Source organism: Marmota flaviventris, chromosome X, assembly GCF_047511675.1.
Source record: "Marmota flaviventris isolate mMarFla1 chromosome X, mMarFla1.hap1, whole genome shotgun sequence".
NCBI classification, from domain to species: Eukaryota; Metazoa; Chordata; class Mammalia; order Rodentia; family Sciuridae; genus Marmota; species Marmota flaviventris.
The window spans coordinates 1,853,378-1,877,158 of NC_092518.1; the positions used below are offsets into that span (position 1 = coordinate 1,853,378).

The window sequence follows — 23,781 nt, forward strand, 5'->3', positions numbered from 1 at the left end:
CGTCCAGTTAGGAGCCGGTGATGCATAGATGTTCAGATCTCGCTGCACCCAGAGGTTTAAGAGGTGCATACAGACGGGTGTCAGCACATGCGCACAGAGGCGGAAATTTGGAGAAATGAGTAGGATGTATTTAGAATATGCTCAAGAAACACGCACAGAGACAGAGACAATCGGGTGTGCTGTGTTCCCCCAAAGTTCAAGTTGGCTCCTGGTGGGGTGCCATTGAGGGACCGCCTACTCAAAGGAGGGGTGGTTACTGAAGGTCCCTGGCTCCTGGTCCTGCCATGAGGTCCCATCATGTCCCACATATTCCCAACCATGAAGCCAAGTGCCAGGTTCCAGTGCAGCCCAGGAGGCCACTGTAACTGGCTTCTCCAACCTCTAGATCTATGAGCTTAAAAAAAAAAAAAAGATCTTTTTTATATATACATTATTAACCCTTAGGTTTTTTGTTACAGCAATGAAAAACTGACCAACAGGTATAGAAAGGCATTCATTAGAAGATTACTGTGAACCCAGTATTCCTTCTCAAAATCCCTGCCTCACAATTCGACCCCCTTGATACAAGCAACTTAGTAACAGTTCGCCATCTGGATTGTTGGGAGACAGGATCGACACACAGGTCTCACTGTCCTGGTGTGGAAGGAGGGCGAAGACCATGTTCTGTCAAGAAGCCAGGGAGTCATGGGCTCACTTCAGTCCCTTTCCAAATTTTGCTGCTACAGCCCTGACCCCAGGACCTTGGGATGTGCCTGTGTGTGGACACGGGTCTTTACAGAGGGGATGGGGATACAGTGTGGTCTCAGAGGGGCCCTGACCCACCAGCAGGACTGGGGTCCCTGTAGAGGAGATGAGGACACAGACGCACACAGAGGGATGCCCCTGGGAGACACAGGGAGAAGACAGCGTCCTCAGTGGCCGGGCAGCAGCCTTACCTGGAGGACAGCAGAATCCTAGGAGGTGCCAATTCCCTTGTTCTTCTCCAAAAAGCCTCCCAAATCCTAACCCTCTCGAGTGCGCCCACGAAGCCCAAATGGCAAGGTCCACATGGCCCACCCTGCGTCCTGCACAGAAGTAGCCAGATCATTATGCAAACCACCCCTTCCGGCTGCCTGTGTATGCAAAGGATTGCTCAGGACTCAGGGGGTGACAGAGATTAGGACCCAAATGTCCCAAGCAGATTCTGTTGTCTCTGTCCCAGTCCCCAAATTTCCAAAGACTTGAGCCCCAGTGAACTGGAATCTGAGCCCAGCAGACAGCAGGCAGCAGGGTGGGGCCCATCAGCTGACCCGATCACTCCCATTAGCTGAGGGCTCCGTCCCTTGGGGACCCTAAAAGTGCCAGGGCGGACGAGAGCGGCTTCTGCAAAGTGCATTGCATGTTTAATGCTTCCTGTCACCCCCCCCCCCCCGGGGTCCCTTGGGCACATCTGTCCATAACTCACAAAGTACATTGTCCCACCCACACAGAAGCGCCTGGCAGGTATACAGTAGGAGCCGATCCCATGCGCACCATGGGCGCTGCAGCTGTGCAGGAATCAGACTCGCCATAAGATGTGTCCCCTCGGGGCTGGGCATCCTCAGTCCGGGTCTCCGAAACCCCAAAGGCTATGGGGTCTCCAAAGTCCCCGCAGGACCACGGGGAGCCCGCAGCGCGAGACTCTGCTCCGCGCAGCTGATCCCGGCACAGAATCACAACTGGAGGCTGACGCATCCTCCACGACGTCTGTGCGATGCACAGGGACTCTGTGGGCAGACTCGGGTCTCATCCCCAAGGGGTCCAGGGATCCGTGGGGAGATTCAGAAACGCAAATGATGTGCAATCCTGAAACACGTGGCACCCCACTAGGACGGGTGGGATGGAGCATAGAGAGATCAGGGTCAAAGGAGGCTGGAAACGGAGGCCCCAATCAACGGAGGCCCCAATCAAAGGCTGGGCTCCGCGGGCAGAGAAGGTGTCTTCTGGGCTCTGTGTGTGTGTGTGCCCAGCTGATGGTGCCCTTGGGATGGACAGGGCAGGGCCGGCAACCGGAGGAGAAGTCAATGGAAAGTAATGAAAAATGGCGGCCACATGGGACCCAGGAGCTTGGAAGGACTCTGGGTAGGTCCCTGGAGAGAAAGGAGGTGGCCCGCAGGAAATCATGTGGCTTCGGTGACGTCAGCAAACACCTTGAGATGTGTCCCAGGGTTGGAGACAGCGGAGCTGGGGCCGAAGGGACCATGACATTGAGAGAAAGGAAGTTGGAAATGGGTGGCCACATGGGACCCGGGAGATTGGAAGGGCCATTTATAAAATGGGGAAGTTGAAAGAAGGAACAGATTGGGGGTGAAGGCAGGGCACGGAGGAAGTTCAAGGTCACATCTGTGCAGGAAATGACCTGAGTGTGTGTGGGGGGGTATCTGAGCTGATTGGTGGGCAGCAGACTGGACACGCAGGCTGGCCAAACTGCGTTCGTAGTATGGTGTCATAACGCCAAGACCACGTGTGTGTGTGTGTGTGTGTATGTGTGTGTGCAGGTTTTTAAGTTCAGAAAAAAGTGTGCAAAGATCCATTCCAGGCTGTGTCAAATGGATATCTGGTATTTAGAGACAGCAGGAAAAAAAGATAATCCCATGTGGCACGATTTAAAATAAATAGCAAAATGCATACGTCTTCTCTAAGTGGGGGAAATTTTATACACACCATTAAAAGCAAATAATTGAACACTACAATCAGGTCCATATCCACAAAAGCCCAAAGGAGACAGCAACCCATTTGCCTGTATGTGGATGAGCGGATAAACACAGAGGGATGTATTCATGCAGTGGAATATTATGCAGCTTTCAAAAGGAAGAGAATTCTGAAGCAGGGTCCAGGGTGGGTGAACCCCGGAAAAATCATACTCAGTGAATTCAGTCACACACAAAAGGACCAGCACTGCATGAGTCCACTCATAAGGGGTCTACAGAGTCATCAAGCTCAGAGACAGAAACTAGAATCGAGTAGTTACAGGGGCTTGTAGAGGGAAAATGGAAAGTTATAAGAGTTCCAATTTCACAAGTTAAAAAATCTCTGGTAGGGATAGTCCCCTGACAGTTAAGAATATTCTTAAGGACACTGTACTAAACACTGCAAAATGATGAAGATGGGTGGGAACAATGCTGCACCACTATAATCCCAGTGGCTCAGGAGGCTGAGGCAGGAGGATGACAAGTTGGAGGCCAGTCTTCCCAACGTAGCGAGGCCCTAAGCAACTTAGTGAGACCGTGTCTCAAAATAATAAAAAGGGCTGGGGATGGGGCTCAGTGGTTAAGCACCCCTGGGTTCACTCCGCCCAAAAAAAAGAGAGCGAAAGAAAAGAGCCAAGAAAATAAATGTTAAGATGCTACTCTTGATGACAATGAAATTTTTAAATTTAAAGAATGTGTCCATCTTAATTTTTGTCTCTGTGACCAAGTCTTTTTCAAAGAGTCAAGCAACAGAGAGAGTCAACATGAACAGTTAGCAAAGTGTGGGGACACTCGAGAAGTTCCCAGACTCAGGAGGGACCCCATAACCGCACCCCTTAACTGAGACCCTCATAATCAGTCCCATAACCACGCCCACTGTGGCCACGCCTCACTGTGGCCACGCCCCAGCATAATTAGACCCATAAATCATATCCCACCATAACCACGCCCATCATAAGCCACGCCCACCGAGGCCACACCCCCACCATGGCCACAGCCCATGGTGACCGCAGCCCCACTATGACCAACCCCATAGTGACCATGTCCCACTGTAACCACACCCTAGTCAAAAACCACGCCCAGCTGTGGCCACGCCCCCACCACGACTCATTCCCATAGCGACCACACCCACTACAACCAGCCCTATCCTGATCCTGTCCCACTGTAACCACACCCCCTAGCCATAAACCACGCCCCAGTGAGGCCACACCCCCACCATGACCACACCCACAGTGATAATACCCTGGTATAAGGAGCCCTATTGTAATCATGCCTCAGTGTAACCACGCCTAAGCCATAACCACGCCCACTGTGGCCACGCCCCCACCTCAATTACACCCCATCGTGGCCACTCCCCCATAACCACGCCCACCACAGCCACACTTTAGGGATAACCACGCCCCACTGTAACCACGCCTCCACCTCAATCACACCCAATCGGAACACTCCCCACTGTAACCACACCCACCAGGACCACACCTCAGCATAACCACGCCCCACTGTAACCACGCCCCTTAGTAAGCACGCCAATAGGCCCCTGTAACCACGCCCCTCGTGACCACACCCCTCTGTGACCACGCCCCTGCAGTAGCTGCCTGACCCTGGCCCTCTCCTCCTGCATCTCTAGCTCAAGGCAGGGCTATGGCGGAGGCTGCGCTGTCCGTCTTTCGTCTGCAAAGTGTGCAGCCACGGCTCCCACTGCAGGTGCTCCTAATTAAACACCAAACCAGCCTGTTTGTGGGCAGTCAGCTGTCTTTAAAAGTTGGTCACCGTTTCCCCACAGCCTGCAAAGCTGCCCTGGAAGGAAGCAAGCGTGACCCCACCCGTTAGCCTCTGCAGCAACCGCTCCCTGCAACCAGACCTGCCTCTAGGGCCACCAGCCCTGCCCCCAGGAGACCAGAGGCTGGCTCTCCCCGCACTGGCTCTGCTGGCCCCTGCGGCTCCCCTAAAACAATGGCCCTGTCCACCTCCTGCTTCTCTTCTGATCCTAGGGGGTCACGGGGGCACCCACCTGTACTCCCAGCAACTCGGGAAGCCGAGTCAGGAGAATGGCAAGTTCAAGGCCAGCCTCAGCAACTTCGCCAGACCCTAAGCAACTTAGCGAGACACTGTCCGTAAATAAACGGCGAAAAAAAGGGCTGGGGGTGGGGCTCAGTGGGTCAGCACCCCTGGGATCGATCCCAGGTATTGCAAAATTATTATTTAAAAAAAGGGGGGGGGGGGTCTGGGGACATGGCTCAGTGGTACCCTGCGGTCCCTGCCCAGCACTGAACAAAAACACTAAGCGATTCCTCCAGCAAAATGTGCCCATTCACCGTCTGAACCCAGCTCCCTCGCCCAACCCCACACAAACACCCCAAAACTCACTACACATCTCCTTATATTTGAGGTTTGGGGACAGGGACGGCTATTCTTGTGCCCAAACTGTTCTTTGCACAGAATGACCAAGGAGGAGAAACCGCTCCTGGCAGGTCTTTGTTTTTAACAAACAGGAAGAGCTCCAAACAGTCAGAACACGCAGATCTTTTCCTCCTTCCTTCAGGCTCAGAGAAACTGGAGGCGGTTCCTCCAACGAACCTCCCCAGGACCCGTGAGGTCAGGAACCAGACCCAGGTGCACGGACTCTAAAGCAAGGTCTTTCCTGGTCAGCAGGGACCCCTCCACTGCCCCTAATGCGCATCAGTGGGCCCACGAGCTGTCATTCAACCGAGAGCAGAAGATGTGTCCTGGGTCAACAAACATCTTGCTTCCAAGTAGATGACAGATTACTGTGGTCTGGATAAATGTCCCCTTAAGGCCATGTGTTCTAGAGCCCAGAGAGGCTGCTCCACCTTCTGCAGTGCACAGCACAGCCCACCCCAGAGAACCCCCAACCCCAGAGGCTCACAGTGCAGAGGAGACTGCAGGACAGAGTCTCTGTCAATCATCCGTCCACCCAGCTGTTGTTTGTCTATCTATCAATCTGTCTACCCATTCTGTCTGTCTATCTACCTCTTTGTCATCTACCCATTCTGTCTGTCCAGGGGGTTCTCACACCCTGGATGGGGCTGCTCCTGGCATCTGGTGTGGGGCCCAGAGAGGCTGCTCCACACCCTGCAGCGCACAGCACAGCCCACCCCAGAGAACCCCCAGCCCCAGAGGCCCCAATTGTGCAAACTCGATTCTGACCATGCTCTCATTGCACGTGGTTATAAAAAAAAATGGAAGCAGAACCGGCTCAGCGCTCCCGGGGAGGGTGGAAATCACTTGCGAGGTGAAGCGACTGACTGTCGGGACAGACCTGGGTGGCACTTTGGAGTCCACGCCTCCTTCGCTAGCGGTGCCACCCCACGGAAAACACGTGCCTCTTGGGATTTGGAATCACGACAGTCACAGCGCTGGCCAGACATGGGGTGCTCAGCCGAGCGACCCGTGGGGGGACTCTCTAAGGCTCTGCAGCACTAGGTGCACCTTGACCCTATTCTCAGACTCCCAGCCTCCACGACCCAGGGGATGCGTCCATTTAGTTATGTCAAAGACATACACAGCCTGAAGAATGAGCTCTGTTGTGCTTTACAGTTAAAAAAAAGAAAGAAAGAAAATCCCAAATTGCCAGGCAGGATGGCCCAGGTCTGGAATCCCAGCGGCTCGGGAGGCTGAGGCAGGAGGATCGAGAGTTCAAAGCCAGCCTCAGCCAAAGCGAGGCCCTAAGCAACTCAGGGAGACCCTGTCTCTAAATAAAACACAAAACAGGGCTGGAGACGGGGCTCAGAGGTCAAGAGCCCTGAGTTCAATCCCTGGTAATCCCCCAAAAAAGAAATATTCCCCAAGTTCCGGAAAGGAATCCCATGGATGTGGGGCAGGGTAGTACCTTCTAGCTATTCCTCTTTTATAAGTGAAAATTGTGCTTCTGGGCAAGGACATTAGTACATTAGGATTTTAAATCACCACATTCTAAAGAGGATGCAGATTCCTATGGAAGGTGTCATAGTATTTCTCCCGTCTGGAGGCAAAGGGTCACGGGCTTTTAACCAAAATTGGGATGTTCCAGAAGATTTGCTGAAGGTGATTTTCCCACTAAAAGGTAACACACCTGGCTGGTGCCATCGGGTGGCCCCGAGACCAGGGGAGACGTGTGTATTCCGTGAAGTCAGAGGAGCACGTGGAAAGAGAATGTGTGCAGAAGACCAAGCCCAGGAGGTTACTGAAAAGAAGAACTGAACCCACTTCAATCTGCTCACCGCCATGAGGCTGAACCAAATGGAGCCTCCCAATGTGAGGCTTGCAACCTCCCAATCAGTGAACGAAGCAAACCTCTTTTCTTTATAAAGTACCCGGCATCCGGTATTTTGCTACAGTAAGAGAAAAATGGACCTAAGACAAGTGCGGAGGGTGCCTATTATGTGGGTGTGCAGGTACATCCTTGGGGAGGCATCTGGGAAAAACCAACATGGCCATTAACATGGCCAATCTGAACTGTCGACTTGATTGGATCAAGAGATGCTGAGGGTTAAGAGGCTTATGGGCGGTCAGTGAGGGTGTGTCTAGGAATGATGGGCGTGAATCAGGATCCATATAATCCAGGAGAGGAACATTACCAACATGGCGGACGGAAGACGTGGTTGCTGGGTGGAAGGCCCCATGGATGGGGAAAGAGAGACACAGGCAGCCTGCACCTTTGGCGAAATCCATGGAAAATACTCTTACCCTGTCCCCATGGTCTGGACGTCCATGTTGGACCCTGATCTGCAATTTGTTAGTAGTAAGAGGTGGGCCTTCAGGAGGTGACTTGGTCACCAGGGTGCCATCATTATGAAGGGAATTAAGCCTTATAAATGACTCCAAGGGAGGTCCTGCCCCTTCTACTCTATGAGGACCCAACAAGGTGGCGCCATCTTGGAAGAGAAGGAACCTTCACCAAATACAAGATCAAGATTGATCTTGGATGTCCGGTCCCCAGAACCAAGAGCAATAAATGAATGCATAATGGTGTTTATAATTAACCCAGTCTCAACCATTTTGTCGTAGCAGCCCATATGGACTAAGCCAAACAGGGAAGGCCAGATTCTTTGGGTAAAGGTTGGACCCATTCAACAGGAAGGAGGTCCAGGGTACATCTTAATGGAAATCTAAAAGATGATTGGAATTAATAAAGCCATTAAGATTTTTTTTTTCCCATTAAGACATAGAATCCTAGGATGCTACATCCCCAGTCCTCTTATTATTTTTATTTTGAGATAGAGTTTTGCTAAGTTGCTGAGGCTGGCCTCCAATGTGCCATCCTCCTCCTTCGGCCTCCAGCCTGGGATTATATACATGTACCACCACGTCCATTTGGCTCAACCCATTTCTTCTAAGACAAGACCCTGGGGAATCCCAGGGTGGGTTAAGGGGGAAGGGAAGGCGAGGAACTCACAGCTTGACGAGGAAGGGGTGGTTGACTTCCATGAGGACCGACTTCTCGTTGTGAACATGCTGCTCCTGCTTCAAGCGGATGACCTCGGGGATGCTCATGACCTTGAGGGCAAAGTAGTTCTTAGCAGCCTTCTCTTTCACCAAGTGCACGCGCCCGAAGGTCCCCGTCCCTGGAGAGGAGAGAAGGAACATAAGCAGTCAGGTCTGTCCATCATGGTGAAGGCCATCCAAGGAATCAGTGGGGGGGATCTGGGACCTCCAAACAAATCCCACTGGGGTTGGAGGCTTGGTATCCTGGCTGATGTACCCAGGTGGTCACTGTCCCATAAAATTTGCAGGTGCATACACATATTACAGAGAGGGACAGAATCACCTGCTCCCAAATGGCTCTTTCACTTGGAGGGAAAGTGGGCGCCATTTTGTAAAAAACCATCCTGGAGAAACCACGCCCTCCCCCAGGTGGCAACAGGAGATAATAGCAAATCATTCCTCCAGCATGGCTTGCTCTCTTTTCCTTTCTTTCAAGAATTGTAGACAAATGCCCTTATTTCAAAAATCAAAAAATGCTCTTATTTCAAAATCAGCCACTTTGACCTTGGGGGCAAAGTAATTCTTAGGTTGGTGACCACTGGGTCACCAACTACGGCCCCACACTCCAACCAGATGCCCCATCCAGCATCCACCGCTCCCTTCCGGAACTCGCCGTGGCCCACCCCATCCAAAAAGAGAACCCCTCCTCTCCCTCCAGCTCTCGGCATCTTTGAGCATGTCCCCAAACTTTGCAGGATGAGGGGGACACGTGGGGTCAGCCTTCCCTGCAGCTTCAACAGGACAATCAGGTGACACAGGGCAGAAGATCGAAACAGGGGTGTCTGGGTAAAGGCAGCAACTCTACAAATGCACCCCCTCTCCTTTCTCCCAAGGTCTGAGGTGTCCAAAATATTAAGTCTCAAGAAGATTCTAAGAAGACACACCGTGGTGTGTCTGTAAGATGGAGGTTGGGGCATGAAGTATCGGCCCCTCAAATCCCTCGCAGGCCTTGGTGGTGTGACTGTGTGTCAGGGAGTCCTCTGATGACCAAACTCAGCTGACCTCAGTAGAAGCAGAATGTCTGGGACCACTGTTGGTGGACGAGAGGTGGTTCTGCACCTGGGGACAATGTTAGTGAGAGTCGCTCCTCACCCAGGAAGGACCTACAGGGCACCATCAGGGATGACATCCAAGCAAGTAAATTCTGCATGCAGAATGTGCCCGAGTCGGTCACACGACACCACGTTCCCAGCTATCTCAATGGATCGGCTTCCTCAAACCAAACACAGGGACCAAGATGGTGCCCAACCCGTGACCTACTTGAATCTACTTAGCTTTAATGCATTTTTTTTTCTCAGTGGAAAAAATGTACACAGAGTGGGATTTACCACCATAGCCCTTTCTCGTATGCGGTTGAGTGGTGTTAAATGCATCTATGCAGGGTAGACACCACGTTGTGGACACCAGTTGTCAATCACAACTGACTGACAGATGTGATAGGTGTGGATGGGTAACTGGTTAATAGATGGATGGCAGATGATAGATTGGTAGATAACTGGTGGATAGAGGGGTGGATGGATAGATGGACAGGTAACGGGTTCATGGGTGACAATATGGTACCATGACTCTTGAGAAAGCATTTGCATTGTATCGAGTGTCCCATGTCATGGAGAGATGACATACAGCACACAGGAAGATGGGTGCAGGTTCTAGGCCCACAGGACACCATCTTAGAGGGGAGCTGAGCACCCACAGACTTTGGGATTGTGACAGGTCCTGGGACCAAAGGCCAAGACTGGAAAGAGAAGCCAAGTCCTTAATTCAGACTCACATTTCTTCAGAGGGGACAATCTCCCTGGTCCCTCCATCCAACCCATCCCATCATCCTGAATCCGCCATCTTGCATTCCTCCCTGTGGCCTCGGGTTCCATTAGCCAGAGTGAGACTTCTAAACCAGGAGGACAGACATCTACATCTGGGTCAATGTCCCCCATGGATAGCCAACTCCTGAATCCACCTGGTTCTCTCTAAAGTCCCCTAAGAAGACCAGAGCATCCTCATTCATGGGAATCCCAAATCCCAGCTGAGCACATGCCACAAACTCAAAATGCAACCCCTGATCCTGGTGGGCACCAGAATCCATTCCTATGACCTTCATTCAACCTTTTCCAAGGTTTGTTCTGGCTCTCACTATGTGGGACCTATTTTTTTGACATCAAAGAACTGGTGTGGTGGATACTTGGACCCAACGCTCGTGTCCACCATTATGTTGTGAGCAGGGTTGGAAATGTCTCTGGAGAGAGGTTGGGAAGCCAAGGTATGACCTGGGTTTCCACCCTGGGGAGACGTCCAACAACCCATAACCCCAGTTGGGTATGATGATAAAAACGAAGACCTTAAAAGGCAAAGAACAGAAAGAGACATTGTCACCCAACACTGAGGCATTACTTCTATCTACAGACGTGAGTCAGTCTTGGCCAGCTCAGAATGCCAAGGAGAAAGGATCACAGTCCTGGTTGTGAATTCAAAATGGCGGCTCTCAAATGTGTTGGTCTTGGGATCCTTTGAACCTCCTCAAAAATGCACCGAGGACCCTCTGGAGCATTTGCTCCTTTACATAGGGGGTAGGTGGAGGTCATCATCGTAGGAAAAAAATTCAAGCAGAAAGAGTTAAGCAAGAGAGGACACCCGGGAAGATGCCATTGGCGTTGGAGGGATGATGTCATCGCACTTCAAGGAAGTTCTGGAAAATTCCAACCAACACACATGGAAAAAAATGATTCCTGGGGATCCCACACTGGGCTAGTTCACTCTCTACTGATAAAAGCAACTCCTTCATGACATCAGTGTATTCCTGCAAAGGACACTGTGTCCCTAGAGTACTGAGAATATGCTTTCATCTCTGCAAACAGGGCAAATGGGTATGTTTAGTTGCCTTTGTTCAGAAAGAAAGAGCAACAATCACACCCCCTTGGTTGGCAAGGAAGTGTTCTGAGATTCCCCAGGGGGTACCTGAAGCCATCAACCATATCAAACGCTATCCCGGCATTTCTTGGAGATAGGGCAGGTGGGGATCCGGCACAAAAATAATTTTTTTTCCCTATACATATAAGCCTATAATTAAGTTTAATTTGTCAATCAGGATTGGTAAAAGATCAGGAACAAATGTGAAAAATAAAATAGAACAACTAAATAAAACAAATCAAACATCAGAACAACTTAACAATGAATGAATTCTGAGTTTTTGGAAATTTCCTGTTTTCGGACCGTGGTTAACGTGGGCAACTGTGAAAACTCAGTAAGGGAAACTTTGCCTACCAGGAGGACCACTGTTCTTTTAGTTTGCTAGATTTGCAAATCTGCCCTTTCAATTCTCAGTGGGAAGTGATTTTTGTTGTCATTTAAGATCCCCAAATGCTCAATGGAAGCATCACACAACTCTTGAACAAATACCACGAGTTTTATCTAGCAGAGGCAGCATGCGTAAGTTCCCTCCATGTCTAGTTATTTCTTTTTTGTTGTTGTTGGGAGGGGATTGGGGACTGAACTCAGGGGTCCTCCACCTCTGAGCCACATCCTCAGCCCTATTTTGTATTTTATTTAGAGACAGAGTCTCACTGAGTCACTTAGCACCTCGCTTTTGCTGAGGTTGGCTTTGAACCTGCAATCCTCCTGCCTCAGCCTCCGCATTCTTGGAGATAACCAATTCCCACACTATGACCCTCCTTCCCCAACTATTAAATGGTTTTGACATCATCCCTAAGTAGGGGTCTGAGGACCCCAGGAAGTTCTCTAAATCACATATCCTGCTCCCCCAAAGTGGATTAAAAGTCTATCACTCACCCTCCCAAGAAGTGGGCAAACACAAACTACACACAGAAGATTGCACAAAGAAGATTCAGAAGCTTTAAATTACATTCTGAGGGGCATGATGCTGCTGCACTCCAGTGGAGACATGAATCATCCCTTTACCCAGTGTATCCAGGCTGTATATGCTACCCTCTCATTAGTTACTTAGACCGTCTCTGTATATGCTACCCTCTCGTTAGTTACTTGGGACCATCTGTGTTGCTGGAATGTCATAGTATCAGAGTGCTTGTGTTCAACTCACTGGTACTTTCCTCAATAAGAGTCCCCAAATGAAAGAGGAGTAAGGCTGCCAATACAGAAAGCGGAGGAGTCAGAAAGCGCTTCCTTCAAGATAAAAAGTAGAAGGACAATATGACATTTAAAGAGACAGAGAACATATTCAGCTACCTTGTAATTCAGGATATGGTTACAAAATCACTCTGCTTTATTATTCATATCACGGTTATTGTTTAGATGTAGTGTCCCCCAAAAGCTCGTGTATGAGACAATGCAAGAAAATTTAGAGGTGAAAAGATTGGGTTGGAGAGGTGTGACCTAGTCAGTGGATTAATCCACTGATGTGGATAAACAGGGCAGTTAGGGTATGAGTGGAGGAGGTAGGTTACTAAGAGTGGCTTTGGGGGACTATATATTGTCCCTGGATTCTCCCTCTCTCTCTGCTCCCTGGTGCCCTGTCCTGAGCTGCTCTCCTCCTCCAGGCCCTGCCGCCATTTTGTTCTGCCTCCCCTTGGGCCAGAGCCATGGAGTCGGCCACCAGGGACTGAACCTCGGACACCATGAACCCCAGATCAACTTCTCCTCCTCCAACCTGTTCTTGTTGGGTCCTTTGGTCACAGCGGAGAAAGAGCTGACTTAAGCAAGCCATCTTGGCGGCCCAGAGGTCACACGCAGCCTTGTTGAGAGAACAAAGGCTCCTCAAGGGATCAATTTGCAGCAGCACATTTGGGAGCAGAGCCTGGGTCTCCCTGAAAGGGCAGCCTGTCCTGCTCACTCAGTGGGAAAGAACATGAGGTGGCCATCTTCAGGGGAGACTCCTCCCCTGGACCATGGTGCCACTGTCTCTGGGTAGACGGTGGTGGGGCCGTCTCTCAGGTTTCATTGCCCAAATCCAAAGAACTGCACTGCTTTTAGTTTAGTGTCACTGAACAAGCTCAAAAACTTCCCAACGGGGAAGTGCGCAAGCCTCTGTGCATTTGGTTATGTGTACAGACAGATTGTAAGTCGTGCAGGTAGGACCAGAAAAGCAAGCTCAGCTCCACAAGGAACTGACCCTTTAAGAAAGCACCACGTTTCCACGTGCAGAGAGATGGAGCTGAAATAAGATTCACAAGTTCTAAATCAGGTGGTATTCTGAGTGGCAAGATGCTTCTCCTCTCCACTCTAGACATGAATCATCCCTTTACCCATTGTATCCAGGCTTTATATGCTACTCTCTCATTAGTTACTTAGACCATCTCTGTATATGCTACCCTCTCGTTAGTTACTTTGACCTTCTTTGTATATGCTACCCTCTCATTAGTTACTTAGACCACCTTTTTATATGCTACCCTCTCGTTAGTTACTTAGACTATCTTTGTATTTGCTACCTCTCGTTAGTGACTTAGGAGCCATCTCTGTTGCTGGACTGACTGCCGTAGTATCAGAATGCTTGTGTTTAAGAGAGAGAGAGAGACCATATTAGGATAGCTTATTTTATAGAATATGGTTATAAAAATCCATGTTAATCCATATCACTGGATTAATCCACTCACTAGGCTACACCTCTCATAACCCATCGCCAGCTCCACCCTGGCCCGGCATCCATCTGCTGGGGGTGGGGTGGGGGGCTTCTTTCACATCCAAGTTCTAAATGAGCAGCCTAAAAATTAGCACCTTGCTTGCACCCAGCCCAGGATGCTCTGATCACATCTGCCCTCTGAAAAGTCCTTGGATGGTACAGAAGGAGACCAGCACCTGGAGCCCACGTCAGCTGCAGGGGCATGCTGTGGGGACGCCTCTCGGCCACAGGTGGAGACCGGGATTGTTTTCTTCCTGTGGCTCGTGGGGCGGAGAGGCAGCTGGTGGTGTTGGTTACACAGAGGAGGAAGCCAAGGCTAAAACCCGGGAAGGAGGGAGAGAGAAACTCGGAGCCCTGGACACGCACAGGTCAGTAGGAGGGATCCGTGGTGGGATCTCCAAACCACAGTGGGCAGCTGGCATGTGGGGGTTTCTTGACCTATTTCTTCCAGGATTGGCCTGCGATATTCTAAAATAGCCAAGGGTACATTGGACACCTTGGGGGCTCAGGTTTCAGAGGTCTCAGTGCATGGCCAGCTAGCGCCATTCCTCAGGCTCGCGGTGAGGCAGGACATCATGGCGGAAGTGGGTGGTGGCGGGAAGCCGCTCAGGACAGGGCTCGGGACAGACAGACCCTACCTCCAGGAACAAAATATAAGGCCAACCCCCATGGCTCACTACACCTGTCTACAGTGTCCACCAGCTAATCCATATAAGTGGATTAATCCACTAATGAGGTTAGATCTCTCTCTCATAATCCAAGAGGGTGAATATCATGGTGGAAGCGTGTGGCAGAGGGAAGCAGAGAGACTCCGCTCTCTGGATGCAAAATATACACCCCAAAGCCCCATCCCCAATGCCACCTCCTCCAGCCACACCCCACCTGCCTCCAGTTACCACCCAGTTAATACCAACAGGGGATTAATTCACTAACTGAGTCAAGACCCTCGTGACGACCCAATCATTTCTCCACTGGACATTTCACCCTGTCTTACAGGTGAGCTTTTTTTAGGAGACACCTAATATCTGAACCATAACACAGAACAAACCTTCTATCCTTATACGTCGATTATCTCAGGCGTGTTGTCACAGTCCCAGAGAGCTGGCTGATGTGCGTTCCAAGCTGGTTCCCGACCTCTGGGATGATGGGCTTTGCTGTTCTCCCCAAGCCCAGGCTGTCCCTGCTCCTTCCTCTTGGGTCCCCAAGTTGCAAATCCCTGACAGAAGCATGCACATGCGGACGCTGGCCAGCTGCAGGGGTGGGGTCACTCTCATCCCGCCAAGCATGGGAAGAGCCCAAGCACCCAAGGACGGGAGAGCATTGCTCCCCTGCCCTGCACCTGCAAGGCCCCTTGGGTCTGCAGGGTGACTCCAAGGCACTGATTCAGCCCGGTGAAATGACCACCCGGATGAGTCACCGAGGATTTCCAAAGTGCCCTCCCTGCAGGGTGACTGATACCTCTCTGGTCCTCACCTGTAAACTATCCAAATAACTACCTCAGAGGAGGGCAGTGCGTCATGCACGCGCTGCAATTCACCCCAGGGACCTGTGCACCTTAGCAGGACTCTGGGGACACAACTTCCTTCCTGTGGGTCAGTGAGGGAGGATTTCTCAGCAGGCACCAGGGCTCTCTGGGAAGATCAGGTCCCATACAGGATTTAGGGTCCAACATGGAATCCCCTGGGATTCCCAGGGTTGGGTGACTGTGGAGTCCCCGTGTGCGGAGCAGGATGGGACAGGAATGAGTTATAGGAGGAGAAGTTGATCTGGGGCTCATGGCTTCCGAGGTTCAGTCCGTGGTTGGTCGACTCCATGGCTCTGGCCCAAGGGGAGCAGAACAAGATGGCGGCAGGGCCTGGAGGAGGAGAGCAGCTCAGGACAGGGCACCAGGGAGCAGAGAGAGCTCTGCTCACCAGGGACAGGACAGAGACCCCAAAGGCACAGCCCAGGGACCCCCTCCTCCAGCCACATCCCAGCTGCCTGCAGTCACCACCCCGTGAGTCCATTCAAGTGGATTAATCCACTATGAGTCTACACCTCTCATAACCCAATATTCCACCTCTGAACCTTCTTGCACCGTCTCCCACATGAGTTTTTGGGGGACACCTCACATGCAAACCAACGCGGGGCACAAATGATGAAGCCAAAAAATTAAAATTTCAATCTTGGTCCAACCCAGCATCAGAGAGACCAGAGAAAGCGTCTCCACCCATGAAATGCACAGGAAAACTGCTCGGGGAACTAGGGACTTCTCAACAGCGTGTGCAGGACGGGTTGATTGATCATCTGCCAGGAAATATTGGAAGACACAGGACCCTCCAGGGTGACCCTCACCTCTGCCTGGGACATAATGGCCAATCATCAAAGGGGCAAGTGTTAGGTCTCCTGGGGTGGCGTTGCAGACAGGTAGGTAGCAAGACTTTGAAGAGGTGTGGCCTAGCAGGAGGTGGCAGGTCATTGAGCAGGATTAGGTTCATGTGAGTTTGAAATAAATATAGGAAAAAAAAGAAAAAAAAAAAAAAGAAGAAACCTGTTTTCCTTATAAGTATCCAGCCTCGGGTATTTTGTTATAGCAATGAAAAAAAAAAAAGAACTCATGCACGTATTACAAATCCATTGACACGCTAAAGAATATCTGTGCTTGAGGGCTGGGGACAGAGCTCGGGTGGCAGAGGGCTTGCCTGGCATGCACAAAGTCCTGGGTTCAATCCCCAGCACCACCAAAAAAAAAAAAAAAAAAAAAAAAAAAATCCGTGCACAAGCCCCCTCTGTGACCTTTATCTGTGTCCAATGTCCCCCGAAAAGCCAGGATCAAATTCCTTGAAGGGACTGCACTTTACCTTCAAGCAGTCATAAAATATGAGAGCTTCTTCTTGTCTAGCAGCAGCTAAGAGCTCGGGAGAGGGGTCATTAGCTCGGGAATACCTTTCCACTGAGGCCGATGGGTTCCAAGGCGTCAATTAAGTCAAATAACCCCTTGCACACCCACGCGTGCGCACCCACACCTAAGCCATGATTTATGGTCGCGTGGGTGGCTCCTGGGCGCCGGCCCTTCCCCTCCTGGGCAGCAACCACAGAGCCTCTTATTGTCACCACGTGTTCTTGGTTTATGTGCATTAACCTCCTTGGACAAGGGCGGAGGCCAGGCTGGAGTCCGGCCTCCCCAGGAGGCCTCCGTCCTTCATAGGAGAACAGCGCATTGAACACAGGTTGCCTTTCAGAAGACCAATGGGGGGACCCTCCCTGGACCCTCCCGTGTCTGTCAAAGTGCCCACAGCGGTGGACGGGACGAAGCTGCAGGTGTCTAATTAAAGATGCCGGCAGCTGGTCTTCAGGGGGGACATCTCCTGTGTGACCAGGGACGGAGACAGAGCAATTGGCGGCCTCCTGCCCCGGGGTCCCTGATTGAAGACTGGATGCTCTTGGACTCTCATGGCCCAAGCGATGGAAAGACCAACCCCCCGTGCATGGCCAGACCACCGCCGTCCACCCCAGAGAATGAGTCCTGCCCACCCTGGACCTCGGGCCTCCAGCCTCCAGCCTCCAAGAATGTTAGAGAAATCCTCTCCTCTCGTCTGTTCCGAGCGCCCTGGGGGAGGAACAGCAGGGCGGGTGCGTTCCTTCCTGCAAGGGCTCCAGCGCAGACCCAGAGTCTGACCCCTCACAACCTGGGGACCCACTGTCCCTCACCACCGCCCCTCAGGTGCAGGTGTCCACCGACTGCTGCCCATGGGCACCCAAGAACGTCCTCAGGACCCTCAGGAGATGCTCTCGGCAGCCCAAGGTCATGCACCATACCCCAAGTGGATCCCCTTGACCAGCCCCACAGGGCCTGGCCAGCAGCATCGTCCAGATGGCCATCTCTGTCCTTTATCTATTGTCACCAGCCAAACCTGGGCCTCCAAAGGGGTTCTAGAAGCTCACAAAGGACCAGGAGCACAGGTGTCCCTTTGAAGCCTGAGAGAAATGCACACTCTCGGGTCCCACCTGCCTTTCCAATGATACTCGCAGGAGCTCCTGGATCAAACCCTACCTGAAGGCTAACATTATGCCTGAGCATTTCAGTAAAGGCTGCCCCCAAAAACCCTCCCACAACACACTTTTTTTTTTCTTCTTAAGCTGGGGTCCAGGTTTGCAGAGTCCCCATGCACAGGACTCTAATGGCACCTAAGGCTGAGAATATCAGCCCCAGTTCTCTTCCGCACAGTCCTCTGAGGTGCACGATCCCCAGGGTCACATCCCCCCTGTCCTCCTGAGCTCTGCGTGAGATCAAGGTTCCCAGTTCCTGTTCCAGTGGCTGCCACAGTCCCGCCCCCTCTGACGTGGTGTCACCCGGGTCCCCGTGACCCTATTACCAGTCCCTTCCCTATGATGTGATGACCCTCTGCAGAACCTCCTGACTCCCTGGTCATGCCCAGGGCTCACTGGGTGCTACCCCATGGGACAGGAAGTGCAGGAAGCCACAGGCGGGTGCTGGGCGATCACCTCCCACATCAGAACAGACCCCGGGTGCTTCGTGGAGAGACAGAGACGGGCGGGGCGCACTGGGGCTCACCTGTCATCCCAGCGGCTCGGGAGGCTGAGGCAGGAGGATGGCGAGTTCCAAGCCAGCCTCCGCCAAAGCGAGGCCCTAAGCAACTCAGGGAGACCCTGTCTCTAAATAAAATCCAAAATAGGGCTGGGGACGGGGCTCAGGGGTCGAGGGTCCCTGAGTTCAATCCCTGGTACCCCCAAAATTTAAAAAAAATAATCCCCCCAACCCACTCCCCATACAGAGAGCCATGAAGTGAGAAATTAAGGGACCTGCCCACCAGATACAGCATGTCACCGAGGTTCCCTGCAGGGCTGGGTGTGGCTCAGGGGTGGACGGCTGGCCCAGCCTGGGGACAGCACATCCCGGGGATGGAGAAAATAAATAAATAAGAGCTGGGGGAATTTCAGAGAAAATTCCCCCGAGGTCCTCCCCAAGAAAGCGAAAGTGCTTGACCTCGAAGTGGGAATGGGTCTCAAGAAAACCAGGGTGTGGCCGGGAGTTTCTTCTGGGTGGGGAAGTCCAGCCCTGTGGCCCTCCACTGGGCACCTTGTTCCCACGAATGTCCTCCTGGGGGCCTCTCTAGTCAGCCTCTACTGTGGACGGATCCACCCTGTATCACCCACAGAGAGCCTGGAACCATCCCCAGGGGTGGCCCAAGTTCCCTGTCTGCATTTGGGGGAAGGAAGTGTCTTGTCCTGGGGATTTCAGGGTGGGACCGGCGGAGCCTGGGCCTGGGGACGGGCTGCCCACCTGACTTCCAAGGCTGGAGTTCAGGAGGCAGAAAGAGGAGGCCATCGGGGTTGGAACGGATTCAAGATGGCGCCCCATGGCTCGGCCACCTGAGATGCCAGCGGTCGTGGTGGGTTTGTCATGAGGAATGGCCAGAGGACAGTGATGTCCTGTGGGGGCCTCGTTTGGCTACTCAGTGGGGGTGGGGGGGATGAGGGGTAGAGACGGATGGTGTCAGCCATGCAGGGCGCAGGCTGGACCAGGGTCCCAGGCTGAGATCCCTCCAGGGCTCCAGGGGGCTCCTCCTGCGTCTCCAGCTCCTGGGTCTCCAGGTGGCCCCTGCTCCCGGGGAAGCCTTTGTGACCCTCCCGATGGAGACTGACACTCACACACCTTGGCCACTGTACCCGACGGCGGCGTCCACGCAAGACACATGAGACTACAGGGTGGGGCTTCACTCTGTGGCTGCTGCTTGGCCGTCAACAGCAGTCCAGGTGGCGGAGGCCAGCCCCACCGCCTACCCTCTGTTGACACACGGGATCCAATGCACCCGGGTGGCATTCCAGTCGTCATTGTGGTGGTACCTGCGGGGGAGCCCAAGTCGGTCCTCTCCATTGCACATGGTAAAATCCGCACCCCTCACCCCGTGGGCTCTGGGAGGGGCTGAGCTCCCAGGTGCAGCCCATGAAGGGGACCAGGGTCCTTATAAGAGAGACCCGAGAGCCCCCTGCCCGTCCACCATGGAGGACGCAGGAGAAGGTGCCCTCTGGGAGCAGGAAGCAGCCTCAGCTGACCCCAGTCAGCCCCACCTGGACCTTGACCCTGGACTTCATCCTCCAGAGCTATGAGCAGTAGCTGTCAATCAATGCAGGTGCCTGGTCTCTGTTAGTTTGTTACAGGGATTGGGTGACAGTCAAGCCTGGGCACAGGGTCTACATCAGGGAACGTGCTCCTCGCGGGGACTGTGGTGGCCCAAGGAGGTCCTCGTGATGTGCATGTTTCACATAAGCAAATGGGGAAAGAGAGAGATTGGCTGGAGACCGTGCTGGGGCTCAGGAGGCTGAGGCTGGAGGATCCGGGAGTTGGGAGGCCAGCCTCAGCAGCTCAGCCAAGCCCTAAGCAACTGAGTGACACCCTGTTTCCAAATAAAAAAATAAAGATATAAGCTGGGGAGGTGGCTCAGTGGGTAAGCAGCCCTGGGTTCAATCCCTAGTATGGGAAAAAAGAGATGGGAAAGAGAGAAAGACAAAGAAAAAAGAGAGAAAAAGAAAATGTTAGAAAAGAAAAATGATATTTGGGCCTCGGAACTGACAATTGGATCAACTTGGAAACAAGTCTCCAGAGCAAATGAGCATTGATTTGACGGCCCTGAGATGAGCCCCTTGTTCTCGGGGTCCTCACGGGGGTAAAAGTGAAAGAGGAGACCCTCAAAGAGGTCAAGATGCTCCCTGGTGACGAAGAGCATCATCGCCCACAAGAGGGACACCGTCCAAACCGAGCACACCTGTGTGTGACAGGGATTTCAGGGATCCTTCCGGATGCACCCCAGAGTTCTGAATGAGCTCCTTGCAAAGTCATTCTAGAAGGTTCCGGGGGACGGGGTCTGGGATGAGGAAAGAATGTTTCAGTGTGGGGTGGGTTTTGCTTGGGGTCCTGTCCTCCTGCCTGCCCAACGCCTGGAACACGGTAATCCTAGGTCCCCCAGGAACACCTGATCGTCCTTCTTTGTGGACAGGCACAAACATCTGCAGCCAAAAATGAGCTTGCAACTCCTGCCCAGCCCCCTGGGTCCCTAGGGGTGGTCCCCAGAGGCAGCCACGTTCTGTTTTTTAAGGATGACGCTCACTAGCGGGCCACCTGGAGCCACCGGTGATGTCAAACACACGCTCTGTGGCCGCACACTCCAAACCCCTCACCTCTGGGGACCTGGCCTGCAGACCCCCAGCCTTTCCCCAACTGACCCTCTGCAAGTGCACCGTGTGACAGGGACAGGCGACCCCGGTGCAGTTCCCATTGTTGACCTGGGTGTGCGGCCACCACTGTTGGATCGGAGCTTGGGGAGCCGCGCCCCGCCCTTGTCCTCGACAGCAAAACAGCTTGGAGATGCGCCCTGCCCGGCCTCCTCCGGGGAGAGAGGGGGAGGGAGGAGGGACAGTCACCCAGGGGACAGGGAGCCACAGGAAGGCGGGGAGGTAGAGGCAGAGAACACAGTGCGGCTGTCACCCCGCGCCCCTCCGCGTCTCCACCCAGCAAGCGCCCGGGAGCAGCCCTTGCCCCGTGGACACGCACAGGACGCCCTGTCCCCTCCTCCGCTGATTTTCCTGGCAAGCGACAAGCCTCGGTGACACCCTTAGCAACACAGTGTCGCTAAAAAGCCACGGGCCGGCGGGTGGGTGCCAAGAGTCCGTCTTCGGACCCGCCAGCCCCTGCCCAGGACCTCGGGGCCCCGGACAACCTGAACCCGACCTTTCCAGCTGCTCGGTCGGGTCCAGTTCCGAGGCCCAGGGCGCAGCCAATAAAAGAACCCCAAATTTCGCACGCACGGGACAGAGAGGCGCACTCGGTATGGAGCAAGGGCCCCCACTCAGTCCCAAGCCGCACCCCGGGTCCCCAGGCGCTGCAGGACACCTGTGCCCCCCACACACACACACAAGCCCTGCGCTTCGGCCACTCGGGGAGGGACCCGTCCACTCCACGCGGGGCTAGTCTCCCACTCAGCTCGGTGACAGGCGGCCCTGGGGCAGTTCCGCAGGTGCCTTCGGTGCCGCCGCCTGCCCCTGGGGGTCGCAGCCTGAGCACTGCGCGCGAGGTCCCCAGTGTCTGGTGGCTCCCAGTAACTTCTGTGACGCTCAGCCGCCCAGTCGCCTGGGTGGCGTTGCTATGGGGAGGGGGGGAGAGGACACCATCAGAAACTTAGGGAGGGAAACCGGGGCGCGGGGGGGTGGGGGGCTGCCTTCCGACCTGGAGGAGCCTGGGTGCAGGGGCAGCGGGGCCAATCTCCGGGGGCCCTTTGTCTGACCTCAGCGTCCCGGGCGCACGGGGGTCGCGCGTGGTACTCACCCACGGTGGCCAGGATGTCGAAGTCCTGCAGGGAGTAGCCGGGCGGCTCGGGCGAGGGCGCCTCGGGGCTGGGGCTGGGCGCGGGCGCCCCGTCGGGAGTGCGCCCCGCGGCTGCCGGAGGCTCGGGGTCCGCCGCGGCCGCCGCGGCCAGCCCCGGCGCCTCCATGGGGGCGCGTTGCCGGCCGCGGGCCGCGGGCCGCCGGGCTTCCCGAGACGCAGCCTCGGAGGGCGGCGCGGCGGCGGCGGCGGCATCAGCGGAGGCCCCCCATGCCCGCCCGGCGCCTCCGGGTGCGCGGCCCGGCGCGGCGGGGACAAAGGCGCCGCGCGGGGCGGCGCTCAGTGCAGGAGCAGCAGCAGCAGCTGGTGGGAGTAGCCGGCGGCCTCCGGGGCGCGGCGCGGGCCGGGCGGTGGCGAGGGCGGTGGAGGCGGAGGAGGCGGTGGAGGCGCAGGAGATGGTGGAGGCGGTGGCGTGGCCGGGGCGCAGGGCGAGGCGGGGTCCTGGCCGCGGGCGCCCCGCTCCCTGTTCATTCCTCGGGTCGCGCACCAGCCACGGGCAGCGCTGGCCCCGCACCGGCGAGAGCGGGGGCCCGGGCGGAAGCGGCCTGGGCGGGGCGATCCCCGGAGCGCGAGCGCGGCCGGGCGCGCGGGGACAGCCCGGGGGCGGTGTCGGGTCCGCGCTCCGCCCCGCGCGCAGCCCCGCCCCGAGCCGCGCGGCCAGGGCGCCCGGAGCTGCCGCGGCCCGTCTGCGCCCAGGGCGCGCCCGCGCGGGGTCCCCACCCTGCTCCCCGGCGACGCGCACGGCCACCACCCAGGTCGCCGCGCCCCAGCCACCACCACCCCCCCCCCCGGCGGAGAGGCGGGAAGCGGGCGGGGCCGGGCGGGCGGGGCGGGGACCCGAGTAAAGTTTAAAAACAGAAGTGAAAATGGAACTCGGTGCTGGTGGCCCGCAGCTCCGCCAACCCCAGGGTCCCCAAGCGCGCGGTGCCCAGCGAACCCCGCGAAGGCTCGCTCGGTGCAGCGAGTGGACAGGCCAGAGCTCCCGCCCCAGGGGGCTTCCTGCTTCTGCCCCCCCCCCCCCGCCCCCCGGACTCCGGGGATGGAGAGATCTCGATCTGGGGGCAGAGGAGGGACAGAGGGACCTCCCTGGGCGCTCTCGGCAGCTTCCTGTGAGTCTATGATAATTTCAAAATAAATATTTTACTAAAAAAAAAGAGAGAAGCATTCAAGCGATACAGCGACAGCACACAGGGCGGGCGGGCCGACGGGCCACCGTTCCAACCCAGGGACAGTCTCTGACCACTCGGGAACAGCTGCAGACATTTTAGTTTCAGATGCACCACGGTCGTTTGCCTGAAAACCTGCCCCCCACACCCCCCCCCACACACACACACACAAACACACTTGGCCACAGGCTTTAAAAGGACTCTTCTGTGCGTGCACTTCAAGTGCAACTGGACGCCGGGCGAGTGGCCACCCCCTTCCCTGGGGATCTAGTTAAAAGCAGCCTGGGTTGGGCGGGAGCGGCCTAGATGTCACCCGCTGATTGACCCTCAGGTCGGAGCAGGGTTTGAGTGGCAGGAGGGCAGAAGTATACATGGTTTTGAGGGACGCCAGGTAGTCTGTGGCTGGAGGGACTGTCCCCAGCCCCGGGCCTCCTGTGTAAGCCACAGAGGAGCATT

General features: G+C 54.6%; 1 protein-coding gene across 1 annotated transcript in view; it reads right to left on the reverse strand.

The window, feature by feature from the left end:
* LOC139703202 (cAMP-dependent protein kinase catalytic subunit PRKX) overlaps positions 1–22,268 on the reverse strand; it is a 35,349-nt gene extending 13,081 nt beyond the window's left edge. The window contains exons 1-2 of the mRNA XM_071606143.1: positions 22,103–22,268; positions 8,104–8,272 (exon numbers count right to left, since the gene is read on the reverse strand). Of these exons, the coding sequence (XP_071462244.1) occupies positions 8,104–8,272; positions 22,103–22,268 (335 nt within the window). The remainder of the gene's footprint in view (positions 1–8,103; positions 8,273–22,102) is intronic.
* Between the last annotated feature and the right edge of the window lie 1,513 nt (positions 22,269–23,781).